General features: G+C 37.0%; 1 protein-coding gene across 8 annotated transcripts in view; it reads right to left on the reverse strand.

Moving 5' to 3' along the window:
* ABLIM3 (actin binding LIM protein family member 3) overlaps positions 1–20,066 on the reverse strand; it is a 168,775-nt gene that overhangs the window by 27,532 nt on the left and 121,177 nt on the right. For 3 of the 8 annotated variants that reach the window (XM_074292132.1, XM_074292131.1, XM_074292133.1), the window contains exons 8-10: positions 15,602–15,660; positions 9,667–9,738; positions 3,954–4,083 (exon numbers count right to left, since the gene is read on the reverse strand). In XM_074292132.1, the coding sequence (XP_074148233.1) occupies positions 3,954–4,083; positions 9,667–9,738; positions 15,602–15,660 (261 nt within the window). Of the gene's footprint in view, positions 1–1,054; positions 1,154–3,953; positions 4,084–4,589; positions 4,620–8,224; positions 8,381–9,666; positions 9,739–15,601; positions 15,661–20,066 lie in introns of all 8 variants that reach the window. The other 5 variants (XM_074292126.1, XM_074292127.1, XM_074292128.1 and 2 more) reach the window with 3 other exon arrangements.

Here is a 20,066-nt window from a genome sequence, read left to right on the forward strand (position 1 = left end):
AATATCTCATTCCTATCTCATGCTGTTCTCCAGTGTTGATTCTGGAGTAGTGGAAAGGCATGGATTTATGGGGCTGGGAAGGATCCCAGGGAGAATAGGATAGGCCCAGTGGTGTGCTGGTAAATGTTTAGTAATTAGCTCTGAAAATGAGACTCACTTTTGAGTTTGATCATCATCATTAACATATTATCCATCACTTGCTCTAGCCAATCAACAAGATAATAAGCCAGACCTTGATTCATGGTGTTTGGTAATTTCTGAGTTTTAAATGCTCACACTGAAAATTAAACAACAGGCTACTCGTGAGTTGGTAAAAACTGGCTCTAGCACACCCCTAGATAGGCTCATCCCAAGTTCTGAGATGGAGAAGGGGAGGCACATGGTTAGTGAGTGAAGTTGCTCTTGAGTTATTAGTAGAGCTATCCACATGGAGCTGTTCAGGTTGAACTAAGAAGCTTGTCCAAGGTCACTGGGTCCCAAGCTTCTTAGAGAAGCATGGAGGCCAGTGTGAGGCTTAGCTTCTTAGAACTAGAGGGCTTCTAGTCCAACCTTTCACCTAGACATCTCTCTGTGGCATTCATCCGCCCTCAGCTTCAACTCCTCCTGTCACAGTCTGTTGTCGCCTAAGTTATCTGTTCCATGATCCAAAAGCACTCCTTGTTAGGAAATTTTTCATATTGAGCTGAAATCTCCCTTCCTACAAGTGCTAGGGCCCCACAGAATACTTCTTTCACAGGCTAGTCAGTGACCTCTGTCCCTAACTCTTCTCTTCTCTTGACTCAACATCCCAATTGCGTTTGCTGTTATTACTGTAGTATGGATTATAGTGCTCTTCCTGTCCTAATGAAATTGGCTGTGCTAAGGTGAAGGCTGATTCTGATTGTCATATATGAGTTTGAAGGGAAAGAACAGGGGAGGGTTTGGGTAATCCTCAGGCCTGATTAAAGGAAGGAGGGCCTCCTTGGCTTGGCAGAGCTACTGCCAAGTAAACACGGACTCTCATGAAGACCACACCGAGCATGCAAATGGGCCAGGGCTTCCGCAGCCCGCCTACCTGGAACATGAAAGTGCTTGGGAGCTTGGTAAGAGGTTGGAGTGGAGGACCTCACGTCTAACTGGCTATGGTAGGGTGAGCTCCGCCCACTCTCTGCACCTGCAGGGCAGAGGCCCAGGAGAGGCACAGAGGTCACAGAAGAGAAGAAAGGCACAGAGAGAACGGAATAGGCATTAAGTCAGCAGGTGGTTAGGTAAGCCGTGAACTGGCAGGGGAGGTGTGGGCATGGTGACACAGAAATGGTGAGGACATTCCTTGGGGAACAAACGAAGCATTTCCATTCCCCAAGTCTAGCTGCAGAGCAGGAAAGCATGATTTCCCTCCCATGCATATTGTCCAGGGAAACAAGTCTGACTCTGTTTCCATGTACAGGTCAATGACCCTAGTCATGCTCACCGTGGAATAATTATCAACTGTGAAAAGTGGCTTAAACTTGCAGCCCCCTCCCTTTGATCCCTAACCCCATCCCCTCAGTTGCAACTTCCCCCTCCCTCATTCCATAGGGTTTTTAATACCAAATGTATGAAGCTCTGTGACCAGGCCAAACTTTGTTTTTGTTTATTGGAATATTGTTGCAGATGACAAACTGTCAATCCCTGAATGAAGGAGGGTCAAATGACTCAAGCAATGAGGCAGTCAGGATCCCAGGAAACCTGAAAGTGGGGTATGTCCTTGAATGGCTGAAATTATACTATAGATTTAAAATAGACTAATAGATTAAGGCCAAGGAAGCAGGAGTCTGGATGTGGTCAAAGATCATTAGAAATTAGGGAAAGAATGAATTTCTAGGAAAGAGAACAGGGTCCAGGGAAAGAAAACCGGTCTTTTCAAGCCAAAAGGAATCTTGATCTAACTAGAGTCGCATGGCAAAACTGTAGGGACATTCAGATCAAAACTAGGCAGATATATTTTTTGTGAATAATTTTGTGACCTATTCAATTGGTTCACTTGACAAATTAGTTTCTTGTAGCAATGAATATTTTTATCCCCAGGTATATAGATCCTATTGATATGCTTGCCTTCCTCATCAAATCTAATTTGTACTAAACTTGAATCTATTAATCACTGAATCTCAGAATCAGAAAGGACTCCAGAAAATATGCAATTGAGGCCCAAACTCATAAGGAATCCCCTCTAACATGATTAACAAGTGGTCTTCCAGTCCCTACTTGAAGACCTTCAAGAAACTCCTTACTTGGGAGGTGTGTCATTCCACTACAGGGAAATTTTAATCGTTAGGAAATATTCCTAATAATGACTTCTAATATTCTTTCCTGTAACTTATACCACAGTCCTCCCAAATTTTTTTTATCCTTTTGTATTATAGAGGGAAAAAATTCCACTTTATGAGGAAGTCTTTTAAATATTTTAAGACGGTAACAATGTATTAATTTATTGTTCTCTTTTTCAGAATACAAATCCCCAGTTCTTCTCAGGATATACCTAAACATTTTTCTTTTCCAATAGCTCTAATTTTACTAATAATTTCAATATTCTATATATTGAGGGTGATCTGTACTTCAAGACAAATATTTCAAAGATCTGTGACTTCAATTGACATGGGCAACACAACATGGTAGTCCCCTCCACATTTAAGAATATGGTTCTTGAGTTGCTATGGTTGGAAAAAATCATTCCCTGATGACTAAACTTTTGAATATGAGATATTTTGCACTTAACTAGGCTGGTTCTAGGTAGAGAGACAAACAGTCCATTGCCATTCTAGAGCTTATGATGCACTTCCCCAATCTTTGATAGCTTTGAAACTCTTCCATCCCTTTGTGGAGGAGGGTTTTAGTGGTGGAGCCAGACTAATATAGTATATAAAGTAATAACTTAAGAGGCCATAGTTTCATAATGTTAGAGCTGGAAGAGATCTTCTAGGCAGGTCATTTAGTCTAAGCTCTTCTTTTTATAAATGAGGAAACTGAGGCCCAAAGAACTTAAATGATTTGTCCACCACATAAATAGTAAGTGGTACAGCCAGGACTAAAATTCAGGTCTTGTGACTTAAAGTTCAATAGTCTAATCAAGAACAGTGTTCTGTCTACCATATCCAATGCAAACTTGTTTTCCTTTTGTTGATAAATCCTTTTACCAAGCATGCTTGGGCCAAAAATGTGTTTTGTGGAAAGTGACAAGGGCATATGGACAAATAACAGCATTAAGATACGTAGTCATAGTGATAGAGCTTTGGGGAGACAGGACCAATGAGTGGAATGTGAAGTTTCCAAGTGTCTAGAATTCAAGTGAAGGATAAAAGTATCAATCTAGGAAGGAGATTACAGTGAGAGAAAACATGATGTAGTGAAAAAAATAGTGGATTTATAATTAGAGTACTTGGATTCAAATTCTGGTTTTGCTACATAATAACTGTGAGAGCTTAGGCAAGTCACTGCCTGTCTCTGGGCCTCAGTTTCCCTCTATGTAAAATAAAGGGGATCAATGAGATGAAATGAAAGTTCCTTTAATTACCTATGATCAAGAAATTCAATACAAAATTTCCCAATTAAATCCAAGTGTTCCTAGGGACCTCAAGTTTTCGGCAGGTCCTCCCAAGAGTTCAAAAGAGTCATAGGATTGAATCTAAACCATGGATCTAAAGCTCATTTAGTCCTACCACCTCATTTTATGGAGAGTAAAACTGAGATCCAGAGAGAATCATCAGCTTCCCTCAGATCATATAGTAAGTTTTATGTGATTTAAACCTGAATATGCTGACTTTTAAGACAAAGACCTTTCCATTCAGTGATATTCTTCCTTCCAACTACTAAGGACCTCAAAGACAAAATTATAAATGAGATTAGCAGAAGAAGAAATTCCCTGTGGGAAGCCTGCTTGGTCTTCCCTAGGAATTTCCTGAAATTCAACAACTTAGATGAAATTCAGTCCATCTTACCTGAGCGATAATAATGGTGGGGTGAGCGGGAAAAGGTAGGCGACATGCCCTGGCGGCTATAAGTTGGAGAATCAATGTATCCTGGGCTGGAGGCTCGTCGCTGCCGGAGGTCTAGACTCTCAAAGATGTCCTAAAGAAAGGAGAAAAATCATTACCTGGAATTATGAGCAGAAAAGGGGACACCAATACCATGGAGAGTGGGTGTTTTGTCCAGTAATCTAACTCAGATAGAAAACAGGGAAGAACAGGAAAACTTCCAACCTCTTCTTGGGGATCCCAATCAGACAAGAAATTGCCCATATTTATAACCGGCAGGGTAGTGACACAAGGTCTTTCTTACCCATTTAGGGGTAGCTCTGAGGGCAATGATTATAGAAAAATGGAATTGTGCTAGTCAGCCCTAAAGTTGAAGAAAGTTCATCTGGTGAGAATGGGAATATTAGGGAACCTATAAGTCATCGGCCTTCTCCACCCTGAGATACCCATCCCATCTTGGGGAAGGTAAGGACGAAGAGTGGAAGGTCTTTGACCTATGTAGAAATAACTGCTCCATTTTTTTATAGGAAAGGGATAATGGAACTTCCCATTTAAGGGTTTTATATAAGGTCAAGTCTTTCCTGCAAGTTATGGAATTACCTGGGAATATGGTGATAAGGTTCCCATCGACTTAGGAGAAGTTCAGTAGTATATATCCAGGCAGCAAAGAAAAGAAGAAAGAGAAACATAGGGAATGGACTACAATGTGATTATATGACCTTGAGAAGAAAGTGCCTTATTCTTTTCCTAAAGTTCTTCTATCCTTCCTAGAAGCAGCTCCCTTAAGAGGTTGGGTTCTAAGCCTTAGAGAAATCTCTTTTGTATGACATTCAAAGCACTGTACAACTGACTTTCAAACAAACCATCCAACCATTACTTCATATGACTTTCTTTCATATACTACATTCTTACTGAGATGGACTATTTATTCTCCATTATCATTTTTTAACCTTTTCTGACACTGTATACCTACCATAGCCATACTGAAATCCTTCTCTTGCTTCAAGACCCATATTGTGCATTAGCTCTTCTCTAAAACCTTTCCGGATTCCCTCAACTGAAAGTATTATTTTCTTCCTTAAACTTTTTAAGAACATTTTGTCTGGATCTTTCCTTTGCCCAAATATCACATTCCACTTTTTATGATATATATTTGATACATGTATTTCCTATAGTACATTGTATGCTCCTGAGGGAAGGCAGTGTTCTACATCATTTTTTCATTTTTGTAATCCCTTTGTAAATTAACATAGAGCTCTATACATGACAGATGCTTAACAATAATTGGGCTTGCTTTAGCCAGTCTGCTCAGGAGACTTCCTAACATTTCAGACAAAAGGCCTACCATCTCTCATGATATATAATAGTCATATCTGCTGAAATCAAGAGTCTTAATAGGCTGGGGATCTTGGATGTTCTTTTCTTGATGGGATCACTTTAGATTGATAAGTTAAATCCAGGAGGTGTTTAGATTCTTACGTAGGGCCACCCAGTTCAGGATGGAATGGAATTCATGAGGTCATACCATCTTAGCAGCCAGAGCTGGAAGACACCTTAGCCATCATGAAGTCCAACTGGTCATTTTACAAATGAAGAAACTGAGGTCCAGTAAGGCTAAATGATTTGCCCACAATTCCACAAGTAGTAAGTAGAAGAACCAGCATGTATGTATATGTCTATAATATACAATGCATTTACACATATTTTATATGTGGATGTATATATACATATATATACACATATATTCTTTAATTCCAATATCATTACTTATTTTGTGGTACCCATCACAGGTAGTTATCTTGTCTTTCCTTGAATACCTCCAGTGACAGGGAACTCTCTTCCATTTTTAGATAGCTTTAATTGTTAGGAAGAAACGTCATAATGAATTGGACAGAATGTTGGTCTTGGTATCAGGAAGATCCAGGTCTGAGTTTTGTCTTAGACATTATTGTTCCTATAATCACGTTGCCTAACCTCTCTGTCTATCAGTTTCCTCATCTGTAAAATGAGTAGAGTGAACTCAATGATTTCTGAATTCCCTTTCAACTCTAAATATTATTCTCTGATCCTTCTATTAACTCAATGAAAATTCCATCCAATGGAACCAGTTTTATTCTCTAGGGCTCACCAGGATGCTCATCCTTCTTCTACATAATAGATCTCAAAGAGTGATCCAATTACATTTTTATAAATATTAATTTATTTCATTTAAGTTGTCAGTTTTATTGGCATAGACTTGGGCAAAACTGTCTCTAATAATAATTTTTTTAAAAAACAGCAACCCAGAGTCTGTTTTAATCTGATTACCAGGTTATCCCTTCAAAGATCATCTTTCCAAGGCAGGGATATTGTGTAGCCTGCTATCTCAGGCATTCTAGCTGTGTGTCTACTAAGAGAGAGCTTCTAGTCTACAAAATATTTGCCTCTTTTCCCCTTTTTTCTTCCTCATCTGCTTTTACTCCACCCTAATCCCTAGAGTTAGTTGCCTTTATTTATGTGAAGTAAATCTGCTCATAGCAAAAGTCTTATTACTTTGAGCATCATTGGCTGGTTTGCTTCTTCTGGGGAAGCCTCCAGGTACCTCAAAGCAGTCACAAAGTACTGAGACAGGAAGGAATGTTGAATGTCTGGAAAGGCAGATTCAAGCTGGGTTGTAAAAGGGCTTTTTAAATGCCAAGATGAAAAATGTGTATTGTACCTAAGCTATCAATGATTTTTTTTATTATAAAAAATAAGTTTCCCCCCTCAATTATTGGTTCTTCTTAATGATACTGTTGACCTCTTTCTCCTCCTAGAGAGGTTTTATTTTAAATTTTGTGACCTTTTGTGGCTTTCAGACCCATTCCCTCACCTTAGTTATTTTCTTTTCAATTGCTCTGATTGACTGTTTATCCATATTACTTTCACTAAAGGTGGATATCCTGAAAAACTCTGTCTTCTTTTTTGCTCTAAACTGTGTTATTTAGTGATTTCATCTGCTCTGCTGGATCGAATTATCATCTTGATGCAAATGATCCAAGATCTATTTATACAGTCCTAATTTCTCCACTCAGTTACAGTCGTGACATCTTGAACAGGATATTACTGAGACATCTCAGACTCAACAATTCCAAAAGAGAACTTATCTTTCATATATATATATATTCCCTTTTCTCTTCTCATAGAGCCACACTAGTTTGGACCAGGCTCTTACTGCTTCCTGCTAGTAGTAGCAATACTACTAGCCTAATAGTGCTATAGTAGTGCACTACTGCAATGTGCAATAGCCTAATTGATCTCCTTCTCTGCCCACTCCCCAATCCATCCTCAGTTGCTAAGATGATTTTTTTAAAGTTTAGGCCTGACTGTGTCAGCTCCACTCCTACCCCGTGATAACCAGTGGCTTCCTATGACCTCTAAGATCTGTTTAGCATTTCCGGTTCTTTGCAATACAGCTCCTTTGTATATTTTCAATCTTCATCCACTTTGCTTTCTTCTATATACTTTATGAATCAGGTACATTGGCTTATTTGCAGTTCCTCTAATATGTTCCTTCATCTGTCATCTCCATGCTTTTGCCTTGGCCATAAGTGACTCTTCCTTCTCATCTCCATGTCTCAGTTTCCTTGACTTCAAGATTTAGCTCAAATCCCATTTCTGCAAGAAGCTTTTCCTGGTTCTTATTTTACCTCAAAGATTCCAAAAGAATATTTTCATTTGTTTATTTTACAAATTATGGCTATATTATAAAATATTATTTATTCATTCTTTCATGTATGTATTTATGAGGTACAGGTCTTACTATTTCACTTCCCTGTCCAAAAATCTTCAATGGCTCTTCATTGTCTCTAGAGTACAATATAAATTTATCAGTCTGACATTTAAAGCTCTTCTCAATCTGGATCCTACTATATTATTTTCCATTCTGACATTATCCTTCATGGTCTCTATGATCCAGCCAAATTAAGCTACTAGCTATTTTTAAAATTTACTATTCATTCTGTTCTCTCTGTGCTATTTCTCACATTGTGTCATGCTACCTCTTATGTTGGTTCCCAATTTCTTCTGCTTCTGGTACACATTACTATCCCACTTCAGATTATAGGAGCATAAGAGTTAACGTTACTAAGGTATTAAGTGGCAGAATTGGGATTTGAGTTTATAACTTCAGTCTCCAAATCTAATGTGCTTTACATAAAACCATCAGATCTTAATGATCCTTCCGTACCCCCTTAGAATAAGGTGAGATGTAGTACCTCCCCATAGCTATATCTCTCCAGCATCTCATCAGAGGTGTATCTGTGATAGGGCTCATAGGAAATGAGGTCTGGGCGTTGGACCTCATAGATAGCCTTAATCTTGGGAAGAGCTGCCAGGTCTTTGTAATTAAGGATCTCGTTATCCACTTTGGCCTGAGGAAAGGAAGAGACAGAGACAGGAAAATAGAAGGAAGGTAAAAGGAAAGGCAAGTGCTTACAGCAGAGAGGAAGTGAGGATTCTGGTTCACGCTGAAGTCCTAAAAGAGAAAGGCCAGAGCGTATTTCCAACAGGGACTCCTCAAAGATAGAAGAGAAGGGTTGAGCAGAATTCCAAAATTCCACAGCTAGACATGTAGGCATGACTTTAGAACAAAGAATGTTAGAGCTGGAAGGGAGTATTAAGATTAAAGATGAAGCATGCTTTTCTCTTAGCAGAGTAATGGCAGACCCTCTAGATGCAAAATGAGGCATACACTTTCAGATATATTCAATGTATGAATTTGTTTGTACTTTTCTCATTTATTATAGGGGATGGTTCTCTATTGGGAGGAAAAGAATAATTCATTGGAAAGGGACAATGGTTTTTTTTTGTTTGTTTTGTTTTGTTTTGTTTTTTAAAGAAGGCTATAAAACAAATGGGAAAAAAAGAATTTAAGAACGTAATTGTAAATAGGGTACTCTTGGGAAAAAAGAATAAGTCAAATGTATATTTAGCTATGGGGGAATGCTCATATTCTAGAAATATAGATAAATCAAAACTCAGAGATTTCCCTAAAGTCTGTGAGTTTATTAAATTCTTGCCCATTGGAAATTTACTAGCTTGGTCCCTTTCTTCCATATATCACAAATTTGGACTACTTTGGGCCCCTAAAAGATTTGGATAGCACAAAGAATAAAAGATGACAAACATAACTCTGTTTGGTCTGACTTGAATATGCCTTTACTCCATTCTATCTTGTGTCATCCTATTCCCTGGTTTGGCCCCTATATCTATAGCCTCTTGCTAAAACTCATTTTCTCTTATGCCAAATGCTCTTAACAAAAATTCACAAGTTAAAGCTAAAAGGGACCTTAGAGATTATATAGTCCAGCTTTCTCATTTTACAGAATCAAAAAACTGAGGCCCATAGATGGGAAGTGATTTGCCCAACATGAGATTTATAGGCTCCTTGAGAGTAGGAGCTTTGTTTTTGTATACCCAGGGCACAGTGCATAGCAAAAATTGAATATTTATGCTTTAGATCTGAAGTTTTGTTAACATTAAGCTTATCTCTTCTGGTTTTTGTGAAGTATATGAATTTGTTTGCCTTCTTGCCAATGATACTATTATTGTCCTCAAACCACTTCCATTTTCCCTCTTTTGACAACCTAGAAAAAAGCCCAGGGGACACAAAAGGGCTGGATGGATGTCACATCTGAGTTCCAGAAGGGATACATACGCAGATGACTCTGTTGGGGGACCCAATGCTGGAGCCAGGTGGAGAGATGGAAGTTTCAGAAGTCCTCCTGTGCTGTGAGAAGAAAAGAGAAGGGTGAGGGCTTTTGAATACATAGCACAGAGATGCTATATCAATGGTTTTAAAAGGGATATGATCCCAAGAAGTAAATAATCAACTAGCTGGAGGGTAGGAAGATGGGTTGTGTTCCTCATCCTACTACCACATTTCTTAGACTCTTAGGAGTGTGTTGGTAACTATTTAACAAATGACTGAAAACAAGATACACCTTTGGGTTTATTCTACATTATTAACATTTCTCCATCATTTTCTTAATTCTAGACAGTCAACAAGACAATAAATCAAGTCCTGACTTTTTTTGCCAATTTCCAATAAATGTTCACATGAAAAAATTTAAAATTGGCTCTTATTAGATAATACAAGTTAACTCCAGCACAACTTGTTCTTCATAGTGGAAACTACCATTCTATTCCTTTTTGCTTTTATGAACTTCTCAGGGAAATTATGTCCCAAAGTGCCCCCCTCTCACATACACACACCTGCAACAGCACATGCACTATTGGGAAAGTAATATCATGATCTGCCTCCAATCCCTCAACCACACACACATTCTTTCTTTCAAGATCACTTCAATTACCTACAGCAGGTATCCCCTGGCTGTCTTTGTATTTTGGGAGAGAAGCTGATGAACAAGACCCTCTTCTCCATTCCTTTTCATATTTAATGGTATCTGTAGTCTGCATCACAGATCTCATTACATTATCTCTGCTCTCAACCCCATCCCCCTCATTAACTTTCTTTTACTGTTCAGGGCACCACTATCTTTCCAGTTATCCACATTCAAAATCTCAATGTCACTGAGGAGACCTCATTCTTACTCCACAGAGCTTATCATTTGTCAAAATGTGTTATTTCTTTTAAAGTTTGTTGTTTAATTATATCTGACTTTTTGTAAGCTCATTTGAAGTTTCTTGGCAAAGATACTGGAGCGGTTTGTCATTTCCTTCTTAAGCCCATTTACAGAAAACTGAGACAGAGTTAAATGACTTGCCCAGAGTCACATAGTAAGTGTCTAAGGCCAAATTTGAACTCAGGTCTTCCTGATTCCAGGCCCAGTGCTCTATCCACTGCACCACCTACATCCACATCTTTCTTCTCAAACTCACAAACCACCTGAGTTCAAGCCCTGAATCACTTCCTGCCTGAAAAATTTCAATAGTCTCTGAATTGATCTCCTTGACTCATGTTTTTCCATTTCAATCAGCCTCCACACAGGGTGGAAATTATTTCTTAAAATCTAGATCTTTTCATATCACATCATTACTTAATAAACTTGTATAATGGTTCCCTATTAACTCTAGGATCAAATATTATTTAATCTCTATTGAATTCTTTTAAAATTTCTGGATTTTGTGTGTTTTATAATGTTTATAATATATACATCATAATGTATAATTATATAATTATTAATATATCCATATAACTTATAAATAAATACATGTACACAATTTAGATTGCATTCAAGAATACTTGGAGATCATTACTCTAGATTCCCCCCTAAGGGTCCTGGCTTGTCCAAGCTGAAATCTTTTAGAAAATCTGAGATATTAAAAACTGTTTGGATCCAGTTTTGCATTTTTCCTGCATTTTTCTATTATTAACAACTAGTTATCAAAATATGATCCCTATCCTTATCAGTATCTAAATATTAATGAGTTAAAATGAAAAGATATAAATTCTTTTGAGAGAATTTAGATTTGATTGTATTCTTAATTTATCATTAGATGCTTAGTGAGGTCTTCCTTATGTTAATAAAAAGATCAAATGACTTGCTCATTGGAAGTTAACCTTATGATTTCAGATCAATCAACAATACATTAATTCTATCTATCAGCAAAAAATAGCTCAAGATTGGTAACCCTGAAATCTCATTTTGAATCCTAGATCTGCAATATATTCACTGTAGAATCTTGGCCAACTCCCTTCCCCTCCCTAAGTTACAATTTAATCATTTCTGAAATGGGAATAATAATTCTAGCATTACCTACTTCACAGGACTGATTGGAGAATAAAAGAAGAAAATGAACTATACTTTTAAAATTCTTAAAAACATCATCAAGAGTCTTCATTTTCATAATCATCATCAATATCATCACCTTAACCATCATCACTACCACCACCACCTTTACTAATTTGTTAATGCTTATTTCCTAGTTATATATATATATATAATGAACATATAGAATCTGAGTAAACATAGTGGTAATTCTACACTATATACATTCCTTATGATATATTTAATACTTTATAAAATTCTGGAATCCAAGTGGATAAGGGTACTCCTTACAGATCATAATCTCTTCACACATAAGCAAATTACTTCAAAAATTACTATGAGCCTAAGAATTTGTTCTTAGGTGGCCAACCCTCTTGGTCATGACCCAGGTACAAGAATTAGCTAGCCTATCTTTCAGACAATTAGCCTATCCTTCAGCAATAGCCATATGATTTATGGCTGGGGCTGTCCAACTTGATAGATCCTTCCAGAGTTGGAATGCTATTGGTACAGGTACTTTAGGAGCACAAGAGGATTACTTCCATACTAAGATGAGACATTAGAAGTTTTTTCCTTTCTTTTCTTTGTTTCTTTTTTTCTTTCTCTATTTTTTTTCTTCCTTCCTTCCTTCCTTCCTTCCTTCCTTCCTTCCTTCCTTCCTTCCTTCCTTCCTTCCTTCCTTCCTTCCTTCCTTTCTTCCTTCCTTCCTTCCATGCTTCTTGGATTTGTGGTCTCATTGTTAAGGTTGCTTTTCCACTGATATGAACAGCAGCCCTATCCATGCCTTAGTGAGTGTCTTGATGACTTTTTGTATCCCAAAGACTTCATTTTCTGTTGAATAATCTACTGATGATGAGTTTCTCTGGAGCTAGATAGACTGCTTATTGGATAAGAGACCCATGTTTTGTCACTGAATGTCTGCAGCTTGGAATCAGCTATGTACTAAAATTTGTTCTCTATTGAAAAAAGCTCCATGAATCCTAGTTCTATTCATGAGGAGGTACGAAAAGGTAACTAGTAGATTTATGACTGGAAGTCAGAAAAATTAAGTATGAGTACTGCCTCTATCACTTACTAACTATATAAATCAGTATAAATCTCTTAATCATTTAGCCTCATAGCCTTGGGCATAACAATAATATAACATAATATTACATGGACTTGTGAAGTGATATGAAAATATATGTAAAGAGCTTTGCAAATCTTAAAACACCATATAATATTAGCTATTACTGTTACTATGTGACTCCAGGCAAACTTGGTTTCAGTTTCCTTGTCTATAAAATGTGGGAAATAATATTACCTACCTCACAGGTAGTATTAAGAAGCAAATGAGGTGTGTGTATATACATACATAATGTACACACATATGCATATATAGTATATATGTGTGTTTGTATAGCATTTTGCAAATCTTAGAACAGTATATAAATTTTAGTTATTATTAAATATTAACCATTTTGATCAATGACAATCAATCTTTCTGTCTAAGTTTATTCATCTATAAAATGGGGATAATAATAGCATCTAACTCATAGGGTTGTTCAGGAATCTAATGAGTTGGTATCTATAAAATGCTTTACAAATTTTAAAGTGCTATATAATTATTACATGATTGTATATAATATATACCATCATATAGAAATTATATATACTATATATATTCATATATGTATGTATATGTATGTATACATGTATGTATGTGTATATATATGTAACTATTTAATAGAAAATTTGCTATGTAACAATCCAAATATTTCCTTGGGTTATATCATCTATATAATGACATATAATATTATTATTATTTAGTGAAGGATTTTATGACATAAGAACCTAAAACATTTGATTGGGACTAATTGTAAGGATGACTCATGAACTGGCAATAGTTTTACAGTTTTCAAAAAACACATGAGTCTGGCAACTGCTCTTCTAAGGAGAGACATTGAGAGGGAATTGGGCAGTCACTGGGTGGATACTCAGACAATTACTTCCTCAAGAAAGCAGCATGAGTGATGTCAGCGGAGCTTCCACTGCTGTGGCTCTTTCATATAGAAGAGGAGTTTAGAAAAGAAGTCATAGGATTACAGGATTTGAGGCTGGAATCATCTAGTTCCATCTTTTCATTTTAGAAGAGGAAAAAAAAATTCAAAGAAGGGAATTATCCTAAGGGAAGCAGAAATAGGTGTCAAAGAAAAGTCTCTTATCTCTAGATCCAGTTGTCTTCCTTGCCTCAGATTTTGAATTTTCTCTGATTTGGCAGAACTGTGGTTTTTCTGAGATCAACTGTTTCTAATCCCATTCCCCAAACTAGTTAATATAGTGGGTGAGACACTGTATAAATCTGCAACAGAACCAATTGGATGATTCTCAACAATCTTGCTGAGGAGAGGATACCCTGATGTATGTAGAGTAAGGGAACTTAAATGGAAATTGGAATCCTGAGGAAGTTGCCACCCTGGTGTTTAATGGCAGACCCAATGCTCTCCTTACTTATGAATAACTCCTGGAGGTCAGCACCTCCGACTTTGGCCTCAAGTAGATTAATTTTGTCTTCTGTTTTTCTGGGACAACCAGGATCCCTAGTAACAATCTGTTCTGGTCAATGTGTGTGGCTGGGAGGCAAATTGGTGAGGAAGGCAAGAGGGAATCAAGGGCTGTTTCTAGTTGCTTAGGGAATACAAATGAGAACCAGCCTGAGGTTAGTCTGACTAGACTTTTGAGTACATGACTATACAGTATCCTTCTCTTAAAGTGGGTAAAATCTAACAGGGGAGGGCTAATTCCTTCCAATGGACTTTGACAACAGCACTGGGTTCTAGCTCCATCACAAAACAAATAAAAAACAAACCAAACTCTGAACTGCCCTACAAAGCTATTGTGAGGATCAAATGAAGCAGTGAATGGGAGGAGAAAGCTTTTTAAACAAGAAAATGTTCTGTACAGGCAATAAATTGTTATTAATCATATCAGATTCTCTCATGAGGAAGGGATAAGTCAGTGGCTCATCTGGGCTACTAAAAAATGGAAAGGCAAAAAAAATTATATATACTTCAACTCTCCTGTAACCACTAAGGTTTAACAAGATTTAAATTTGGAAGAGATTTCAAATGGTCTACTTTTAGATGAGAATAGGGATAATAACCATGATAATAGTAATAATTGATAAGATTTATAAAATGCTTTAAGGTTTTCAAAGAACTTTATATTTTTATCTCTTTTATATTTAATCTTCCCAACAATCCTGAAGGTAAGATCTGTTATTATTCCCATTTTGCAGATAAGAAAACTGAGTATGGGAGCAATTAAAAGACTTGCTCAGGCTCACACAACTATTAAGTGTCTGAAATGAGATTTGAACACTGGTCTTTCTATCTCCATATCCATAAAATCTCTAAATCAAATCATTTTGTAAAAAGCATGTCCATATCTCTAATCCACCATGTCACCTATGCAAGGAGGTACACAGGATGGGGAAGTGATCAGTAATTAAGTATCAAAACAGGATACAAAAGTTGATACTTTGACTCTCATATTGTTTCCACTAAATTATCCCTACTGTGTAAAATAGAGGTGAGTACTAAATTGGGAGTCAATCTGAGGATATTAGAGTCCCCTGGATACATACCATTACAGATTTAACCTTGAATTAGACTTTACCTAGCTCATTTCCTCTACAGATGACAGAGAGAAGTAAAATGCTTGTCCCAGCTCACAGAGCTAGTAAGTAGGAGTGGGATTCTGTTTTAGCACCTATGTCAGGTGCCAGGTGGGCTGTATCCATTCACATGGATTCTGACAGTGGTTGGGGAACCAGGGATACCTCTAAGTCCCCATCATTTGGCATTACCTAAATGTGCTTACCTTTAATTTCTTCTCTGCCCGGGCTGCCTGTTTACAGATAGGGTGCCATACCTCAGAACCTAGCAATCCAGGAGAACAACACACATTTAGAGATGTCCAAATTCATTTTTATTCTATGCTTTCCATCCCAATTAATTCATCACTGATTCACTCACTCATTTATTCATTCAACAAATTGATTCAGCTCATGCAATCTGAGACTGCAGGAATAGAAGCCTAGCTTCCAATGTGGAAGTAGAAGGCAGTGATAGTTCTGTTGTCCTCTGCCCTGATGAGACCACAATTGGACTGTTGTGAGCAATTCTGAGTGCCAAAACAGAAGGAATACATCAATGTGGCAGAACTTGTTTAGAGGAAAATGACCAGAATATCATACCAAAGTTGACTAAGAGAAATGGGGATGTTTAGCTTAAAAATTAGACTACTGGAAGAATGGGATTGAAAGGGTGAAAAGAGGGATCAGGCTTATTTTGTTTGACACTACAGGGCAGTGTCGTCTATGTGAGGGATGCTAATAGGACTGGAAGCCCATCATAAGGAAAATTTTGCCCATTACAAGGAAACATTTTCCAATCAGGACTGACTCAAGTTCAATGGCCTGCATCAAGAGGTCACGAGCTCCCTGTTGTTGGAAGCTTCTCTAGTAAGAGATACTAGAGAGGATATTTCTGCTCTGATATATGTTAGACAACATAATTTCTAAGGTTCTTCCCTTCTCTGATATTCTATGAGTGATAGGCCATAGTATTAGATTTAGAGCTAAAAGAGACCTTGAAGATAATTAGTTCAAAACTCATATTCTAGTGATATATATGACCCACTATATGTAGGCAGCCTCAGACTTCAGACCACGTTTCACATACTATTTGATCATCTACTTTGACCATGTTCTTGCCACTTGCTTGCCCGCTGCACATATGCCTTCTCCCTCCTGATCTTCCCTGCTTTTTTATGGAAAGGCTTTAGATAATGCAACCATTATTTCTGGAAAAGATATGACAATTGAATTTGCTATGGTTCCCACTTATCCACTAGTGTTGTGATTTGCACACCTGACACTCTTTATTCTATCATTCTTTGGCCCCTACTTTCAATATGTATATTGTTTTTCTTATCTAAAATGTCATCTCCTTGAAGGCTGGGAATTTCTTGCTTTTTATATATGCATCTCCAGTGCTGATACACAGCAAATGCTTAATCATGACTTTTTTCATTCATTAATAAGGAAACTGAAGCCCAGGTTAGAAAAGTTATTTTCACTGTGAAATAAATAGTAGAGCTAAAGCTTTGAATCCAAGTTCATGGATAAAAAGGTAAATTAGACATGGTGTTGACTCTCAGAATTCTCAGTTCAATAGGAAAAATAAAATAAGGCATCATATAAAAAAGCCAGCATGTATATAGATATAAGTAATATAACTATAGGACAATGAGAAGATTCATACAAAAGAATAATCATGTCTTATTGGGAAGATCAAATAAGGCTTCACATAGGAAGTGATGTCTGAACTGTATATGGAAGGAAAGAAGGATTTTCCTAAGCAATAATGTTGTGTTAGGGATGGGCAGAAGAACATTTCAGGGAGATGGAATAGTGTGAGCAAAGATACAGATGTCACAAGTACAAGGTGTTTTGAGGAATAGTTAGTAGCCAATTTGGCTGGAGACTAATGTTAAGTCAGAAGAATGATAAAAAACAAACAAAAACAACGGGACTTAGGTTCTGAAGACCTGATTTCAAGTAACAGTTCTATTACTTCGTAGTTATGTGACCCTGGGCACATTACTTTAGCTCTTTGGTCTCAGTAAAATTATCATAAATGGTCATAATAGTACCTATCTTATCTATATCCATAGAATTGTGGGAAAACAGTGACTTGTATATCTGATATTCACAAAGAAATGTGAGCTATTAATATTGTTGTTGCTTTATTTATAGATGTTCTATAGTTATTTGAAAGATCTGTAGTTTTATCAGCTTGAGTATCTCTCCATACTTTAGCAGTTTCATTAATATTCTGGGGAGGAATTTGCAGTTATTAGAGATAATTTCATGGGCCTTGAACCCCAATCTCTCCATAGAAACAACCAGAAATCTGACAATAGCCTAGCATCAACATCTAGCATCAATTCTTATTTTCATGCCTCTTGGGCTTCTTCCTTTAGGTCTTCATATCTGAGATTTTTCCAGGATAGTACTTTATGCTTTTTATAATTCCCTTTCAGATTTTATTATGAAATTATATGTCAGCTGGGAGGGACATTAGAACATAGAATATTAAAGTCAGTAAGGCCCTTAGAACATAGAATGTTGGGGTCAGAAGGGCTTTTAGTATATAGAATGTCAGTACTGGAAGAGAGCTTAGAACAAAACTACAAAGTGTCATAGGCTAGAAGAGACCTTCAAACATATAGTATTGAAATATAGAAAATGCTTTGAAAGCTAGAAAAGACTTTTGGACATAAAACATTGAATTTCAGAGCTAAAAAGTAACTGAGAATTCAATTTCAGATTTTCATTTGTTTGATTGAGCGATCTTTTATGCATCTTTGTGGTATCCTTGAAAGAGCCTTGATCTGGGTATCAATAGATCTCAGTATTAAATTCCCATATACCAGTAAACTTCTATGTGCCCTTAGGTAAATTACTTCCTCTCTCTAAGCCTCAGTTTCCTTATTTGTAAAATAAAGAATTTGGGCTCTGTGGTCCCATTTCTATGGCTCTATTCTTTTAAGAGCAAGGACTTCTTGAATAATGATTACTACTTTGAACTCTTCCCATGCCTTGTTTTCCTCGACTATAAATGGTGGAAATGAATACTGATGACCTCTTAGGGAGGTCATGTGGATAACAAGGAGGAAAAAAATAAAAAGGAACTTTGGTTACACTCAGAAATAAAACACAAGGACCCCGCCTGTCTCTTCTTTTTCTGGCTTCTTCCCCATTCTGGAGGCATAACAAAGTAGGGACTGTTCCAGCCTGACTCTTAAAGAGCTTGCCTCCTTCCTGGCCCTTTTATGGTAGATTCTGGGACTGGGAGTGTTATGGGTGATGAGGAAGGTCACTATCCATTATTTAAGTACAACTGGCATATGAAGAATACCCTGAAGTCTTCTGGATTTAGAATCAGACTTGGATTATATGATGTCTGATTTTCGGGGGATTGTACACGATAGAATGTTAGGGCTGAAAGAGACTTTATTTAATGGTCCAAAGGAAAGGCTCAAACTAATCAAGCTGCATATTCCAAAATGGCCTCTACTGACACTCCCCCTTCTGAATAATGGTTCTTCCAAACTCATTTGCAAAAGATATAGGTCTACCTTGGGAGGCAATATGAGAGAATGACTACTTTACAAATTAATTTTCTTTCCATATGCCCAAAGCTTACCTACTGGTGATCTAAGTAATAATGCTAAAAAAAAAAAAACCCTGTGATTTCCATACCTGTAAACAGATAAAGGAGCAGCATTGGGATATAGCAATTCGATATCCAGCCTCTGAATCAATAATACCTGGGTTTGAGCCTTATCTCTGACATACTAGTGTTGTGTCCCTGGGCAAATTATTGAACCCCTCAATGCCCTAGGAAACATAAAACTGAGTAGATGTCATTTACACTTTGCAGATGTTCCCTATGTCAAAGAAACCAGGTCTGATATTTCCCTCTTTCTCTGAAAATAAAAAATCAAATAAAGCAGGAATTTTAAATTTTTTGGCATCATAGACTTCTTTAGAAATCTAGGGGAGTCTGTGGTCCTTTTCTCAGAATCATATTTTTAGATGTATAAAAATAAAAGTATAGATAATTTATATTTATATTTAACTCTTTGAGGTTTGCTTTATATGTAGGGACTATTACTATTATTACCCCCCCCTTTTTTTTTCTTTTTGCTGAGGCAATTGGAGTTGTGACTTGCCCAGGTTCACACAGCTAGGAAGTGTTAAGAGAATTGAATTCAGGTCTTCCTGACTTCAGGGCTGGTGTTCTATCCATAGAGCCCCTTAGCTGCCCCTATATAGATATAGGTCTACCTTGGGAGGCAATATGAGAGAATGACTACTTTACAAATTAATTTTCTTTCCATATGCCCAAAGCTTACCTACTGGTGATCTAAGTAATAATGCTAAAAAAAAAAACCCTGTGATTTCCATACCTGTAAACAGATAAAGGAGCAGCATTGGGATATAGCAATTCGATATCCAGCCTCTGAATCAATAATACCTGAGATGAGAAAACTGAGGCAAAAAATGTTAAGTAATTTGCCCACAGTCACACTAAGTACCTATTTGAGATAGAATTTTAATTCAGATCTTTATGACTATAACACCAATACTCTACCATGCTACCTACATAGGATTACCAAGGAAACCAATTATATATATCGAAATACTTTATCAAAATATATATTTTTTAAAGTTCATGGATCCCAGGCTATATACCCTTGTCAGATAGAAATAAAG

Source organism: Sminthopsis crassicaudata, chromosome 2 (genome assembly GCF_048593235.1).
Source record: "Sminthopsis crassicaudata isolate SCR6 chromosome 2, ASM4859323v1, whole genome shotgun sequence".
Lineage (NCBI taxonomy): Eukaryota > Metazoa > Chordata > Mammalia > Dasyuromorphia > Dasyuridae > Sminthopsis > Sminthopsis crassicaudata.